This window comes from Poecilia mexicana, unplaced genomic scaffold (assembly GCF_051168715.1).
Source record: "Poecilia mexicana isolate PSO_F unplaced genomic scaffold, ASM5116871v1 scaffold_17, whole genome shotgun sequence".
Taxonomy (NCBI): domain Eukaryota; kingdom Metazoa; phylum Chordata; class Actinopteri; order Cyprinodontiformes; family Poeciliidae; genus Poecilia; species Poecilia mexicana.
The window spans coordinates 1,260,754-1,277,481 of NW_028263386.1; the positions used below are offsets into that span (position 1 = coordinate 1,260,754).

The following is a 16,728-nucleotide window of genomic DNA, read 5'->3' on the forward strand; positions in this document are numbered from 1 at the left end:
TAGTCTAAGCTACGGTGGCCGACAGGTGCAAATGCGTAGCAAAAGAGAAAACATGCAAACAAAAGAAAAGACACACGCACAAATTAAATGTGGCAAACAAAAAGCAAATAAAATGCAGCAAACAAAAAAGAAAACACCCCCGAATCAAATGCAGCAAACAAAAAGTGTTGAAAACGGAAGTGCTCCAGACCACTAGGGGGAGTCTAACAAAAAATAGCTGTGTCCGTATGGGCTCTTTGCACCTCAGCTTCCGCGTTCGGGGTAAAGCGGCTCGATTGTTTCCGATCCAATACAAATATCATTTACATTAGGTGCTGCAGGGCTTGGCCAAGGTTTGTACATCGATCCGAAGCCCCAACAAGTCAGCTGAAGAAAGGTTTTAAGATGTTCACCTCGTTATACATTCACTGACACGAAGGTGAGTTTTACTTAAACTTTGTGGCTAACATTAACCTTAGCTTATGCTAGTAGGCAATATTCTCGGACATTGTTCTTGTAAAATGTGTTATTTAAGTATCTAAACATTCTAACGGACAATGTATTTATCTTATTTTCAAGTATATTATGTGTGTTTATTGTCGTTAGTGTCACAGACTTTACTTCCGAAGCCTGACGGAGCTCAACAAGCCTGGTAGCTTGACAGTAGCGCAGCTCTGGTGTCAGAGATCTGGTTCAGCTGTTCAGGTTCAAAGTTGCTGCTTTTAGAAAAATATGACCGTGTTGCTTCATGTCTCCGTGTTATTTCGTTTTATTACCTTTGCATGTTTCTTGTGAAGAGCTCAGATAGGACGGTGTTTACAGCAGTATGTACAGGCGGATCAGTTGCTCGGCTGTCTGGCTCTGGTCTGCTCTCTCGTTCCCATAAACTCTTTCAGGCTGAATATAGAAGTGATTCCATGGAAATAACTCAGGGAGGCTCCTTTATTTACCATCCGTATCCCCGGTAGTTTTAGGCTGATCCGGAGTGAAGGCTGCAAACTTTGCTGTGCGGCGTTAGCTGGTAGCGACAGATATTTACAAGCCAACTTCTTAATTCAGGATCGCTTGGAAATTAACGAAAACTTAAAAGCCCATTATATTAGGAAGACAGCAATGTTAATAGTATTGTTTTTTTGCATCTGAAATACGACTTAGTCTTTTCTACCAGTCATGGTAACTGAAAGCGGAAAAAAGTGAACCGCATTAGCTCCTGGAGATGTGACGTCAACGCCTTAGGTGCAAAGAGCCCATTCAGGCTCTGCATCTTTTCAAGGGCCCTGAGAAACTGATCCTTCGAAGCATAGACATAATAAAAGAGTAGACCCCCCCCCCACGATTGGCTGCTCCGGCGCAAATACGCTCTTGGAGCGGTCGTCCCTCCTGCTTTGCTCAACCAAAACAGCAGAAGATGCCTTCAGCACTGCGGAATATTGTTGATCGGATCGACGGACTACTGACGTGAGGGCTCGACAGACTTTTCGCAAGTAAGATGGACATATTACTGTGTATTTTTGTGATTAGAATATTACTATACTGTATTTATGTCCACTGGCGAAATACCAGCTAATGCTAGCTATAGTGCTTGGTGTTCAGCCCCCGCTCTGACAGCTAACCGAGATTCCGTAAATCTTAAAATGTTTCAGTCATTCTCCAACATTTAGATTATCTGATACAAGAGCCTACTATAGAAATGAAACAAGATTATAAAAATCATAACATTCACCAGCAAAGTTTACACAGATGACAATGGCTATTATTTAATTATTTAACTCTGTCAACGTAAGATAACTCGAAAATGTCCCGTTTTTGTTTTGAAGGTTTCCTACGACGTGAGGAAGAAGGGAGAGACAGATTCACTGCACAGCACGGATGAATCTCGTATCGGATTTTGGACCCAATCTCAGCTGCTGAAAAACATATATATATATATATATATATATATATATATGTGTGTGTGTGTGTGTGTGTGTGTGTGTGTGTGTGTGTGTGTGTGTGTGCATAATCATGCATAGCCTAATGTATATTATTCAGTATTAATGATTATTTATTTATGTTTGTATACTTATATAAGTATGTATTGATAAGACGAGAGCGGTCCATTAGGCGTCTGTCCTTTTATTATGTCTATGTGAGAAACGGCCCGATCTACAGAAGACGGGTCCTCCGAAGGCCACGAATATGGACGACCAGAAGAGAGAAGCTGTAGCCTCCGGCTAGCTGCCTAGCCTCCATCTCGGCGTTATGTTGCTTAGTAACCGTGACAACGTGAAGCACAGAGCAGCGAAGGAAAAAAAAACGGACTCAGTTGTTTTTTACTCTTTATTTCTGTATTATTCTTCACCTTTTGTAATAAAGGTTGTTCCATAGTAAAAAGAAAATCTGTCTGATTCTAAAATGTTTCATGTATACAAGGGATATTATTCATTTTCAAATACTCTCCAGATCTCAGGTAGTAAGACATTACAGTTAAATAAACTATGTTTGAAGGCTTAACTTTAATCAGTCAAACCCATTTGCTCAGGAATAAATTAAATACTTTATTAATATCTACATGGAGCGCCCGGCCAGCTGACAGCTTGCGAGTGAAGCTGGCTGTTAATGCAGCGGGAGAAGACATCTCCGAAAACGTCGGAGCAATATTGGAAGTAGGTGATTTATTAATGAACCGAGCAGATATTTCAGATCTATACATCTACATTCTCGCCTAAAAACATTGTAAAAAATAATTTTGTGTAATTTTAAGTGTAATACAAGAAAAATTATTTTGTCGCCATTGCTGCTTTTCTGAACACCCGCTTTAAAGGATGCAGAGCCTGAATTCGGACACAGCTATTTTTTGTTAGACTCCCCCTAGTGGTCTGGAGCACTTCCGTTTTCAACACTTTTTGTTTGCTGCATTTCATTCGGGGTTGTTTTCTTTTTGTTTGCTGCATTTCATTCGGGGGTGTCTTCTTTTTTGTTTGCTGCATTTTATTTGCTTTTTGTTTGCCGCATTTAATTTGTGCGCGTGTCTTTTCTTTTGTTTGCATGTTTTCTCTTTTGCTGCGCATTTGCACCTGTCGGCCACCGTACTAAGCAGCTTCAAAGATATGAATAATGTTTAACTGTAGAAATATAGCTTCAAAAGGTGGAACGAAAAGCTGACTCATGTTTCCCCAGATATTAGATTGTAAGCATATGAAGACAGAAGGAATACACTACAACTGAAAATAACTTTTTCCGGATAAATTATTCTTGGTCAATATCTACTCATAACTTTGTAGAACAGCGATGAGATGAAGCTTTCCGTTCTGTCAGGATCCGAAGCTCCATGGTGCTTCATTTGCTCTGCAGCGGCACCAAATGGACAATACATGTAAAACAGGTAAAGTGATTTTATGACTTGTGTTTGCAGTTTTTAACTGAATAAATGATTAAATGATGTTTATTTTACAATACATAAATGCTAAATATTGTTTCAATCTGTTTTATTGATCAAAGGAAAACTGAAAACAGACAATAATCTCTGATTTTTGTTACATCTTAACCATGTTTATGTCACAAGAAACAAAATTCTATTTGCTTTTTTACTGAAAAATAAAACTTTTTCTCTTTTTTTTACTGCTACAGAAAATACCTTTTTATAGAATGCACCCAGAAAAGCATCAGCAAATCAGGATAAAACATTTTCTGTCTCCAGTTGTCCAGTGTTACCATTATGATTGTATTTGTGTCAAAGTCTTATTGCATCCGAGTAATAACTCGGCTGAGTTTCCTCCACTTGGTTGGTCTCCTTCTTTTCATGCAGAACCTCAGTATAGATGAGATTTTATATTTCATTAAAGTTTAGTTGAACTTTAATGAAGTATAAGAACATATCTCTTCTTAAAATATCAGAAATAAGAACACAGGGACCACTGTGCTGTTTTTCACATTATTATTAGTGATGATTTATCAGGTGAAAATCGTTTTTAGATCAAAAAGGCGATAACTTTGCAAACACATCTGCAACAAGATCGTTATACAACAAAATGTGATGAGGCCTCAGCAGCGTTTTGGAGCTCATATGTTGATTCACAGGCAACCCAAGGAGATCCAGTTCATAAATCAGTCATGTGGCTTTCAAGGTTTCAAACGTTGCCATCAGCATCATCAACAAGTCTCTAAACCTGCTTCATCACCTATAATGTGCTTCCAAACCCAAAGGAGAATTACTGCTGCTCCATTCATTAAGTTTAGAAATAGTGATAGAGAACTGAAAGTGGGAATTTTGGTAGTTTTGTATATCAGCGAGATATTGTATAAACTGTGGAAATAAGTTATTATTGTCCCAATATGTAAAACATGTAAAGACACATAGAGTCAGATGGTGAACAGAAGATTAATTTTGTTTTTTGAAAGTAGAAGATTACATGTTTGAAAAGATGTTTTTGAAAAGGAAGAATTTCAACAGATCCATGTTTCTGTTTACAACATGAAATAAGATGAGTTCATGTGAATAAAGAAAGTTTCGCAGCTCTGTTGTTGCTGCACGCTGCGGTTCCTCTCCAGGCCAGCAGGGGGCGGAAATGGAAAAATCATCTGCGTTGTTTTTCACTGTGACCCCCAGCGGAAGTAAAACAAAACGGCTCCAGCTGCTGCTTGTGTTGCGTTTCGTGTTTCAGCTGAATATCTCAGTAACCATGTCTTCAGTTCAGCATCTGAGAGATTTTATCAGAGAGAGACTAACTGCTGCTGCGGAAGAAATCTTCATTCAGGTAGAAAAAACCATCGTCCGCTACGAGGAGGACATTAAACTGCTGGAAACCTGCTGGAAACCTCAGATAAAGGCAACCAGAACTGGTATGAAGCAACAACAGCGACTGATAAATCAGTTTATAATCTCAACTTTACAGGCTTCAGTCTTTTATCCTTCGGTCAGTTATGGTTTAAGTTTTAACCCGGAAGTCAGACGTTTTGCTTTCAGTTTGCACTAAACTCTGTTTCTGCTTAAATATTTGATCAATACTCGTTCCACATCGGACGACAGATTCAGGCGATATGATTTTATGGCTCTAAAATTACAATATTATTCTGAGCTTCCTGTGTTCTGTCGAGAGAAGCTTCCCCTTAAAGCCGTGGTTATATTTCCGTTTGGACTGTTGCTCAGAGGTCCACCTTTCAGGTGAAAGTAAAGTTTTCATTTCAATTGGAGGTAAAGATTTCAGAGTCTGGAGGAAGAGAGGAGAGCAGAGGACCAGAACCGAGCTGCTGAAGGTCCAAAGTTCTCCAGAGATCTGATTATTAGACTCGGATGTTTTGATTTAAGGTCTGGATTTAAATATCTTTGCTCTAGAAGAACATCTATACAACCTTCAACTTAACAGTTTGCTTAAATATTATCAATCAATATTTAATATTTTATCTTTTATAATCTTTCTGTCAGTAGGTGTAACATTCATGATCTGGATGTTGCCCAAAATGAAAATGAGCTTAACTCTCCTCCCGTAGAGTATTTTAAATATACCAACAATAAAATCTGCTGTTATTCTGCTGTTTATCTGAGGTTTGATTCATGAAGACTTAACAACATGGATCCAGAAGACCAGCTTTAATTACTGATCTGTTGTTCCTTCAGATCCAGACCAAGATGAACCAGAACCTCTGCAGATTAAACAGGAGGAACCAGAACTTCCACTGATTGAAACGGGCCTGGAAGAACTTGGACCGACTAAACGAAACCAGAAGGAACCGGAACCTGGAGGAATCACAGGAGAACTGACACATCCAGAACCAGCACAGATTAAAGATGAACTCACAGAACCACAGCGGCTGTACGTCCAGGAGTCCAACAGCCAGGAGGGACAGCAGCTGGTACTGACGGAGGAGACGTCTGTGGACCCGCTGAGTTACCAGCAAACTGAAGCAGAACCAACAGCTGAGCAGCTTTACAGTTACTATGGTTCTGAATCTCAGACCCAAAGTTCAGAAGGAACCGTCTCCACCGTGTCCCAGAGTCTGTCTCATAGAAACACTGATTCTTCTCTGAAATGTGACTTCTGTGAAAAAGTCTTCAACTACAAAAACAATCTGGTTCAGCATCGCAGGACTCACACAGGCGAGCGGCCATTTTCCTGTAAAACATGCGGGAAGAGCTTCTCCAAAAGCAGCAATCTGAAGGTCCACATGAGATCCCACACAGGTGAGAGACCTTTCATCTGCAGCATCTGCGGCAAAGCTTTGAGTTCAAACAGACATCTGTCCGATCACATGGTCACCCACTCCAGCCAGAGGCCCTACGGTTGCTCAGTGTGTGGAAAAACGTTTTCTCATGAGAGTTCCTTCCAGTACCACATGAAGGGCCACAACGGCGACAAGCCGTATTCTTGTGACACGTGTGGAAAAAGGTTTATTCTGAGTTCCAGCCTCCTGAAGCACATGAGAACCCACACAGGGGAGAGGCCTTTCTGCTGCACCACATGTGGAAAACGGTTCGCTCAGAGCAGCAACCTGAGCGTTCACATGAGAATCCACACGGGAGAGAAACCGTACTCCTGCCCAACGTGTGGAGGGAGTTTCTGTCGTAGAGCAGGACTGCTGAGGCACATGGAGACCCACAGGACCGTCTGAAACCCAGGAACATTCCTTCTAAAGTGGATCTATTCTACAGTCGATCAATAGCTTTTGGTTCCTGCTGCTCACACAGTCACATTACAAACCTTCAGACGCTGCAGATCCATTTATCCTGCTGAACTGTAAAAACAATATTTTAGAATCGGAAGAGAAAATATTTCAGAGCCGTAGAGCTGGGTTCACCTGAGTGTTTTTACACCTTCACAAAAGTTTGGACTAAAAGGGAAACAAACTGATCCGTTTAAAGCAGAGCAAATTAATCAGGTGTGAATACACCTTTAAGGTTTTAAAGAAAACCTGACGCAATATCTTAAATATTATTAACTAATTACTTTGGTAATTATTAACTGGAGTCAGTTTGTTTTCTGCAGCACCATTCAGTGCATAACTTACCCTGACATAATGAAACATCAGTCAGAGCGGCTCATGCTTACTGAGCACCAGTTCTTTGTTCAGCCCAGTACCAGCTCCCTGCTGGTCCAGAGGTCAGAACTGCTTTTATCAGGAACCGTTTTTATCTGACGCTGCCAAACATGCAGGGAAAAACAGAGGTGGGATCTTGGGAAACAGCAGCTGGTGGTGCCTGACTTGAAACTCTGGAGTTTAAAACAAGGAACCCAAACAATGTCTGTAATTTAACAAGAGGAAAATATTGGATCAAATTCAGAAGGACAGAATTTGATCTCTGATCTTCCTGCAGTTTGTTTTGAAACCACTACCATATGTTAAGTAGACTAATGTTCCCCTGAACAGAGAAATATTATTTCTAACTCAGTTCTTAACTTCTGATCTCCAGCTGTTGGTCCTGATGAGGAATCAGCTGATTAGAAACACAAACGCTGCTGGTTGTTTCAAATAATGATTAGAATAGAAATATAGAGCAGAATGTTCACTGCAGAACATTCTGCAGGTTAATGTTCCTTATCACCAGTTCCTTCCCTCCTTCTGTTTCATATCTGGAAATAAAACATTTGTAAACAGCCTTTAGTTTCTGCAGTTGAATCATTAATTCTTTGATTTGGTTCTAATTTCATTTGGATCAGTAGGATCTTGTCAAATAAACCAGATTATGACCCCTGATCATGTATGGCTAAGTTGCCTCCTGCTGGTAGATAACTGTAATATAGAAATGTACATTGTTCCTCAGCTGAAGTCAAACCTATGACAGGGTGAAATGATCTGCTTCCACTCAGCAGGTGGATCTGATCTGCAACAAATATAAATGTATAGAAAAGCACCTGAAGCCCTCTGTGAAGTAAGGTGGAGGTTCTGTAGTACTGTGGGCCTGGTTCTCTGCCTTGTTAGATTAATTTATTGTGAACTCTGCAGTATAAGGACATTTTTAATAAAGATCTGACGCCCAGCGCACTAAACTGAAAACCGGTTCTGGATACTATGAATGATATTTCTTCTGTACTTGAACAAATTAAACAAAATGTATTTTTCTAAAATATCCAGAGTGTTTATGTTGGTGGCTGTCAGCCTCTTGGGTTGGAGATCTGATGTTTTATGCATCCAACAATTGAAACTAATTTGTTTCTACAATAATTGTTTTACTTTAGGGAGATTTTGTTGTAATAATGAAATGTAAATTGCAAAGCAATTTGACTCCCTTTAGTATTAGAATAATTTATGTTACTCTGCCTGAAGGCTTTGAGTCATTCATTGTGGTTCTATCAAGGTTTGCATGAGCAGAAATTTAAATTTGAAAAAAATATTCAGAAGTAATGATTGAGGCAGAGAATGCAAGAAAGGTGTCACTACTACATCCTGTGACTATTCAGTTAAACCTCAGAACCTCCAGCAGTACCAACAAAGACCATGGATCAGTACCTGAGCACTCACTGTGATGGAAGCAGGACCTCAGAACCCTTGACTGACCAGAGAAACCAAGTAGACCTGCTGATCTCCAAGATCCTCAGTGCTCTCAGATGGCTCATGTCTTAGCTTTTAACTTCCTCTAGAGGGCCTCACTCCCTGTTAAACCACTGAAACCTTCAGTACTCCACAGCAGCCACTAGAGGGCCTCACTCCCTGTTAATCTACTAAAACCTGCAGTACTCCACAGCAGCCACTAGAGGGCCACACTCCCTGTTAAACTACTAAAACCTGCAGTACTCCACAGCAGCCACTAGAGGGCCTCACTCCCTGTTAAACTACTAAAACCTGCAGTACTCCACAGCAGCCACTAGAGGGCCTCACTCCCTGTTAAACCACTAAAACCTGCAGTACTCCACAGCAGCCACTAGAGGGCCTCACTCCCTGTTAAACTACTAAAACCTGCAGTACTCCACAGCAGCCACTAGAGGGCCTCACTCCCTGTTAAACCACTAAAACCTGCAGTACTCCACAGCAGCCACTAGAGGGCCTCACTCCCTGTTAAACCACTAAAACCTGCAGTACTCCACAGCAGCCACTAGAGGGCCTCACTCCCTGTTAATCCTCTGGTTGTTGAGTCTTTGGACTGAAGACAACAGAGACATGAAGCAGTAAAGATCAGAGACAGAGCTGCTGAGGAAGCAGAAAACTCTCTGATTGGTTGAGTTGAAGTGGCCCCGCCCACTGACCTTCAGCTCATCCAATGACATCATTTCTTCCTCCTTCACCTCAAAGACAAGTTGTAGTGTTATTTTCCTGATGAGAGTGAAAGTTAATGAACAGCAGAGCAGCAGTTGAGAATAACCTCTATATTTCTGAGTTTATTGTTTTCTTCCTCAACAACCAGGGCCAACAGCGGTGAGTACAGCGGACAATAATCAGTGTTTCTACCAGGAGCATCAACAGCAAACTGAAAGATCTCAATAAGCAGCAAACTGGGAAAAAAAACACAATTTCTTTCAGAATCACCAAATTCAATTTAATCATCTGTATTCCATGTGTTGTTTTTAACAAAAATTAAATGAAATGACTGCTATGGACTGTCAAGGTGTACCCCAACTCTCATTGACCGCTGGAGTTAACACCAGCATCCTGGAGACCCCAATGGGATAAGCATGTATGATAATGGATGGATGGATGGAAAATGAAATGAAAATGTCATAAAAGTTGATTTTACAATTAAATTCAATATAGAAATAAAAAAATACTACCATTAGAAGTTTAAGAGTCTGTTTTAATGAACTTAAATCAATAACAGGAAGACCCCTCCCAGTTCAAAGTTCACAGACAGACTGAATAATCCCAGTAAGTGCCTCTGAGGAGATTAAATGTATCAGAGCGAAGTCCACAGCGAGACTCTGCCAGATCTCAGCAGTCTCTCTGTAGAGACCTACTTAGGCTCTGTTGTAACAGTCTGGCTACAGCGAGAGAGCAGAGGTTTCAGCTGGACCTCTGGTGGTTTGTGGTGTTTCAGAGAGGCTCGGATCATTGACGTCTTTGTCTGATTTGGTTGCAGGTGTTGGAACCAGCCAGTAGTGTTCCCCTGTGAGGCAGCACTTCTCACAGCCTGAGAACAAGAACTGATGTTGTGCTATAGTAGGGTCTATTTTGGCGATTAATAACTATACATGATTGCTTAGGGCAATTCTTAATAAAACTATTAACTTAGATCAAAATTAACAAGCCAACACACTACTTGATTATCAAGAAAATAATAGCCAGTCAGTCTCAGTAATTGTCTATAAATACCTGCCAGATAAAATTTCTGTTTTAAAATAACAGTAGATGAAGGCATAAGTCCAGCAGTAAGATACCACACATGTAAAGAATAAACACAGACACTATGTTATCACAGACAAAATTTAATCACCAAAAAAATTCAAACTTTCAGTTAAAACTTTAAATCAATACTCTACCAATCTGAGAAAAAGACAGACAGACATAACACAAGTACAAGTACAGACATCAGTGGTTTCTGACATGGGCGACATGAGTATGAGACATGACAGCATGAGACGGCCTGTACTAAATATTATTAGTCTGACCCAAATATGCTGCCTGTTCCTGGCACAGCAACATCAGAGATATGCAAGGAATAAAACATGAAATAACCCATGGAATGATATAGTAATATCACAGTCCAGTATGAATATGTCAACTATATTGCAAAAATTATTCACTCACCTGTCTTGACTCACATATGATCTTAAGTGACATCCCTAAAATCCTAAACCATCGGGTTCAACATGACGTTGGTCCACCCTTTGCAGCTAGAACAGCTTCAACTCTCCTGGAAGGCGGACCACAAGGTTTAAGAGTGTTTATGGGGATTTTTCACCATTCTTCCAGAATCACATTAGTGAGGTCACACACTGATGTTGGACGAGAAGGCCTGGCTCTCAGTCTCCGCTCTAATTCATCCCAAAGGTTGAGATCAGGACTCAGTCCAGTCCAGTCCAGTCCGTCCGTCCTCTCTAACTCCCTTGTCCCTACTGGGGTCAGAAGGTGATGCTGCCTCTCCAGCTAACGTTCCGGGCGAGAGGTGGGGTCACCTTGGACAGGTCGCCAGTCTGTCGCAGGTGAGCAAATACTTATGGCAATATAGTGTATGTTTAAAGACCAAGGGTTGTATTGAAGTTTGTTTGAGGTCAACTTGCCTAAAATTAAGATATTTCAATAAAGTAATGTTTTATTTGTTTTGACAGTTCAAAATCTATATTTTTGGAGAATTTATTCTTAATCTATTCTCAAGTTACTGTAGTAATGGGTAATTTAGTCATTTGGAATATGACAGTTTAAATGAACACAAAGTATCTAATATTTTGCTGTTTCAAACAATATTTTAAGTCCAAATAACAATATTGTTTTTGAGTATATATGTAATTAGAGCTAAAAACTCTGATCCTCTGATCATCTGTCCTGTTCATCAGGCTGACTGATGATTTGATGAATCTCCATGAATAAATCTGCATGACTGCAGGTGAAGCACTTCTGTTGTAGAGGTGTATTTGGAATCGTCCTCAGCAGGAAGTGAAAAATTCAGTTCACCATTTTATTTGCTGCAGCTACTTCTCTGTTTCTGCACATTTCCAGCTTATCCCTTCGGCTTTCTAAAGCAAACATTAATTTTGCTGACAGCAAGTGATTGTGCATGTGGTATGTGCAACCTTTTTCCCGTGATTTCTGATGTTACCATTTTTTTTCTGCTCTGTCTTTCGAAGGAGGAGGACGCACTCTCTGTCTCCCTGCCCTCCCGATCTTCCCTGCTCAGCGTTTGTGTCCTGTGTTTTCAGAGTCTTTCTTTTGAAAAGCTTCTGAAGCTGCAAATTATGGATCTGGTCAGCTGGTCTCTGATAGGATTTTTCCCACTGGGAAACCAGGTAAAGGGGATCCTTCGCGTCCCGACGGGACATTCTTCGCTGGATATACGATGGATTCTACATGGAAGTAGAAGACCGTGTGTCTGACGATGCCATCAGTCAAGGATGTTGAAGATGTGTACATGATTGGAGTCATGATAACAGGTTTTCTGCTTATTGGAGCTGGCGGATACCTGGCTTATCGGAAATTTCGGAAGATACCGGCGGCAGTTTTGGCCACTTCAAGGCTGCTGGGTCCGGTTGATGGGATCTGCAGAGCGATCAACACTCAGACTGAGATGATACGGGAGCTGAGCGCAGACTGGGTGTGATCCTGGAACAGGACCGAGGTCGGGCAGCGGATCTCAGACTCAGAATGGATGACCTTGGAGAACGTTGTTCGCTCGGATCAGACGGGAGACCCTAAATTTGGCTGCTTGGATTTGCCACCGAGAAGCTCCAGCGAGACTTTCAATGCAGACAGTAAACGAATGTCAGCCTGACCTAAACAAATTTCTGCTATCCGAATCTGGAAACAAAATAATCTGTTCCTCTTGGTTTTATTGCTTCTCCAGTCTGAGAAGATTATTTGAAATAACCTAAAGATCTAATTGAACAATCTGGTAAATATAAGTTTATTCTGATCCAATTCTTGTCCTTTTCTGGATCATTCTTACCCAAAGTAACAATGATCCTGTAGCAGACGGCCACTCAGGCTGAAATAAAGACCAGCAATGAAATGTTAGAATCTCTGATAAAATTAAGAAAGTTAAAGCTATTAAGTAAAGGAACAATCAACAAGTTGGAATCAATCAAATTTTATTTGTACCTTTTAGCAACAAGGTATTTCGAAGAGCTTTACATCATAAAAACACAAAATTACAAAGTCATAGAAACACACAGTCAACATTACATTTTGCACATCAGATTATTAATTAATGTTTCATGATTAGGTTTCAAAAGCAACTTTAAACACTAGTGTAGATTTAAAGGAACTCAGCTGACTATCCTTAGTTTAAAGGAATTCAGGGTTTCAGCACTTTTCCAGTATTCTGGAATAAGATTTTCAAGTTTTCTCCAGATTAAAAGAGCATAAAAACTGAAAGCTGCTCCTCCATGTTTGGTCCTGGGGATAAAACATAAACTAGAACCAGATGGTAGAAGTTTTGTCCTGAATGCAGACATGTGGCTTTTGGAGGTCTGCAGACACAAAGGGAGATATCATTAATATAAATGAATTGATTCATCAACCTGGTTGTTCCTGGACATCCAGGACTTTAGGTATTACACAACTAGTCTAAAATGAGTTAGCATCGTTTAACTTCAAAGGAGGTTAAGTTTGCAAGGTAGAGTCCTCCACAATAATTGGCAGCCTTGGTAAAGATGTTTAAAAGCTTTAAAATAGTTTCTAATTTATTTCAACTGCATAATTTTACATAGAAAATTTTAATAATCAAACCTTTAATTTCAGGACATTTATTCAAAAGATACATGCTTCTGGCTAACTGATAAAATGACAGAAATGTTCATATGAACTGTCCCTGTAATAAATAAATAATTACAATTCAAGAAAATATGTTTCAAAATCAACACTGAAGTTGGTATGAGCAATGCAACCAAGTCCCATCACATAAAGGTGACTCATGTATTTAAAACCTGCCGTTCTGATCAGATTGTATTGGAACTTCAGTCAGTAAAGCATGAAGAGTTTAAGACTCTTTGCTCTGGTGCACAAACAGAGGTTAACGGGGAACAGCTGGAACCACAATCCATCACAGCAGATGATGAGTTTGAAACGTATCAGAACCAGAGGTGGTGGGTGTTTAACTTACAAACGTTTTGTTACGTCCCAAAGGCAGACATGGGGCCACGCAGCACACCGCCAGGTCTGCTTGGCATCATCCAAAGATGGCTCTGTTCTCTATGACCAGTTGTCCCCAAGTTGGTTTCATCAGTGCAAAATACATCGGCAATTTTCTAAGGATTCAGTAACTTTCTCTGGATGCATCATCAAAACGAGCTTCACCTGCTGAGACTTTCTTCAGCTGTTTAACCTGAAGAGGCTGAGATTAAACTCTGGCTTCTCATTAAACATGCTGAGACCTTGAGCTTAGAAAGAAAACATTCTACATGAAAATCATCCACTGGATATATTAAATGCAGTAAGATTCTAATTACATTTCTGGTTCATTGAACAAAAGCATGAATAATATAGGATTAACCACAAAGGAAAATATGTTTCACATCAGATCTTAGCCATCAGTGCTAACGTCCAGCTGCAGTCCACGACTCACTGCAACATGAACAGCTTTACAGAAAACAATACCGAGCATCTATACAGCAAACATAAGATTGAAAATTACTTTAGAAAGTCCAAATATCAAAGACTGAAAATAATAAGTACTGGTAGAAGCTCCTGTTCCCATCAGCCAGTGTCCAGCCTGCATCCTCCAGACTATGTGCCTAAACTACTTATTTCCTGATAACAATTATGATGTTGACTGATCAAATCATTTCTATATTAAAGTATTTTTCTGTTTCAAGTCATAATGTTTTTAAGTTCCATCTCATTTTTAATTCTGTTGTTTTGTTTTACTGTTGTAAATAAGAAAGCTGACTGTCCAAATATTGTTCATCTTTCAGGAATCATCCACTGCAACCTGAATGGTGAACATTTTCACCATCATGAAAATGTTCACCATGGTGAAAATGACTACATTTTCAGATGTGCATTTAATCCATTAGTGTGGATTACGGCTGCCTACAAAACCCCATTTAATAAAATAATCCCTCATCTTCAGTCTTCCTCCACATTAAACCAGATTCGTTTCCTCGTCTTCATGTGATTTTTTATGGCTGTACATTCCATTGGCTGTGCTGAATTTAATTCCACATACTGTACATGAGAAAGGTTTCTCACCTGTGTGCACCCACATATGAGCTCTGAGGGAAATTTTGCGGGTGAATATTTTACCACATGTTGGACAGGAAAACAGTCTCTCTCTGTTGTGTTTCCTCAGGTGGGAGTTCAATGAGCTCAGCAGGGTGAAGCCTATCCCACATATTTCACAAGTGAATGACTTCTCCCTGGAGTGGGTGCTCATGTGATTATTCAGACGGCGACGGTCAACACAACCTCTGCCACATATTTTGCAATAAAAAGGCCACTCACCTGTGTGGACGCTTACGTGGCCCTTTAAATGAGTTTTTTGAGAGAAGCCTTTTCCACATATTGTACAAACAAATGGCTTCAAACCTAAGTGCATTCTGTGATGCACCTGAGAATTATACTTTGATTTAAAGGTTTTTCCACAAACATCACATGTTAAGGATGAGTAGTTATGACAGAGTTCTTTAGTGTTTGGTCCTACTTCATGGAAATCTCTTTCCTGATGGCTGGGGGTCTCCAGAAGGTTACCAGGCTGCAGCTGCTCTCCGTCCTGTCTGCTGCAGAGTTCCTCCGGTTCATTTTTAATCTGTGAAGCTTCTGCTTCCTCCTGGTCCAGACTGGAGGTCTCCTCAAAACCGTTTTGGACGTTCTGCATCGGATCTTTGTCATCCTTCCAGACATGTTGCTGTAGCAGGTCTGTTAAACAATAAAAACACTGTCAGTTCATATTATATTTACCCTGAAAACATATTTCTAAAAATAACTAGAGATGCACAAAGTAAAATCCATGTTTTCAATAATTAAAACACATCTGATAAACAAGTTAGGATGAACAAAAGGCTTTCTGCTGTTATGAAAATACTGTAAGAAAAATAAATTTAAACCAATTTTGCTTTTCATCACAGCCGTATTGACGCCTTGAATTGGCCTCTGTCTCTTTAAGAAGCTCCTACTCTGTCTGACAATCCCCCTTATCCATGTGATCAAACAATGCTTCTCCATGCTGCCGTTTATGCCTGTTCTTAGGAGAGGAGCAGTTTGTACGATGAGCTCAGCAGACTCAGTACAGAAGCTGCACAGGGAAGAAGCTCATCTGGGAACTGGAGCTCCACCATGGAGATGCGGGTAAAACGATGATGGAAACGGAGAATTTAACAAACAAACTGGAATCCATAATAAAACAGGAAGTTTTACAGAATTAGCTGATAATACCGGAGAAAAGTTGTTATAATGTTGATTAATATACACCGTCTCGTTACTCTAAATAAGTTGGGAACGATCCTTAGTTTAAAGGATAGAGAAAAATAACCGTCTGTTCCATCCGAGCTAAAACCAGTTCGTGTTAAACCCAGTTTAGCAGCAACTATCGCCGCTGACGGATCTCTGCATGTAACACACCTTCATCCAGACCTACCAGAACTTTGTCTCTGCAGCTCCGAACCGATTCTGTTGAGTTTTATCTCTGGTTTCCAGTTGATCCCCATCATCCTGCGCTGAGCATCGAGCTCCTCCTCGTAGCAAATGATGGTTTTTTCAACCTCTGAGAAGATTTCTGCAGCAGCAGCAGTTAGTCTCTCTCTGATAAACTCTCTGAGATGCTGAACTGAAGACATTGTTGCTGAAATATTAGCTGAGAAACGATAAAACAACCGTATTCTGGATGAGTCCACAGAACCTGATACTGGAGCCTTTTGTTTTACTTCCGTTGGGGTCACACTGAGACAGAGCAGCTGATTGGTTTATTTACAGCCCCTGCAGGACTGGAGCAGCAGACGGGATGCAAAAACTGACCTTAACCTGTCATTAATCGACAGTTAATAATAATGTAGCAAATGTTAACTAAGAATATTCACTGAGCTCCTGCTCCTTTCCTCCTTGGTGCTTTTTATTGAGTGAGACTGCTGGTAAGTTGGGTGCACTGTAATTTATATTTATACATGTTACATTTTTAATAAGACTTTAGATGCATTCAATGTTTTCCTTTATTCTATTTCAGTTTACCCTTTTAATGAACCAGCTAGTCCCATTGAG

The 16,728-nt window shown here is 40.2% G+C and overlaps 2 protein-coding genes across 2 annotated transcripts; one reads left to right on the forward strand and one right to left on the reverse strand.

The window, feature by feature from the left end:
- Positions 1-4,548: 4,548 nt before the first annotated feature.
- Positions 4,549-7,553, forward strand: LOC106919180 (uncharacterized). Its single transcript, XM_014989385.2, has 2 exons — positions 4,549-4,800; positions 5,576-7,553. The coding sequence occupies exons 1-2, from the start codon at positions 4,641-4,643 to the stop codon at positions 6,565-6,567; spliced, it is 1,152 nt and encodes a 383-aa protein (XP_014844871.2). The 5' UTR covers positions 4,549-4,640; the 3' UTR covers positions 6,568-7,553.
- Positions 7,554-12,609: 5,056 nt separating this feature from the next.
- LOC106915877 (uncharacterized) lies at positions 12,610-16,472 on the reverse strand. Its single transcript, XM_014983814.2, has 2 exons — positions 16,112-16,472; positions 12,610-15,393 (listed from the first exon to the last, which is right to left on the reverse strand). The coding sequence occupies exons 1-2, from the start codon at positions 16,308-16,310 to the stop codon at positions 14,621-14,623; spliced, it is 972 nt and encodes a 323-aa protein (XP_014839300.2). The 5' UTR covers positions 16,311-16,472; the 3' UTR covers positions 12,610-14,620.
- Positions 16,473-16,728: the final 256 nt, after the last annotated feature.

Bases quoted from the DNA above. Each gene is read 5' to 3' on its own strand.
- LOC106919180 (XM_014989385.2), top strand. From the start codon at position 4,641: ATGTCTTCAGTTCAGCATCTGAGAGATTTTATCAGAGAGAGACTAACT. The intron at 4,801-5,575 runs GTATGAAGCAAC...TTGTTCCTTCAG, and splicing joins GATAAAGGCAACCAGAACTG to ATCCAGACCAAGATGAACCA.
- LOC106915877 (XM_014983814.2), bottom strand. From the start codon at position 16,310: ATGTCTTCAGTTCAGCATCTCAGAGAGTTTATCAGAGAGAGACTAACT. The intron at 15,394-16,111 runs GTAGGTCTGGAT...ATTGTTTAACAG, and splicing joins GCTGCAGAGACAAAGTTCTG to ACCTGCTACAGCAACATGTC.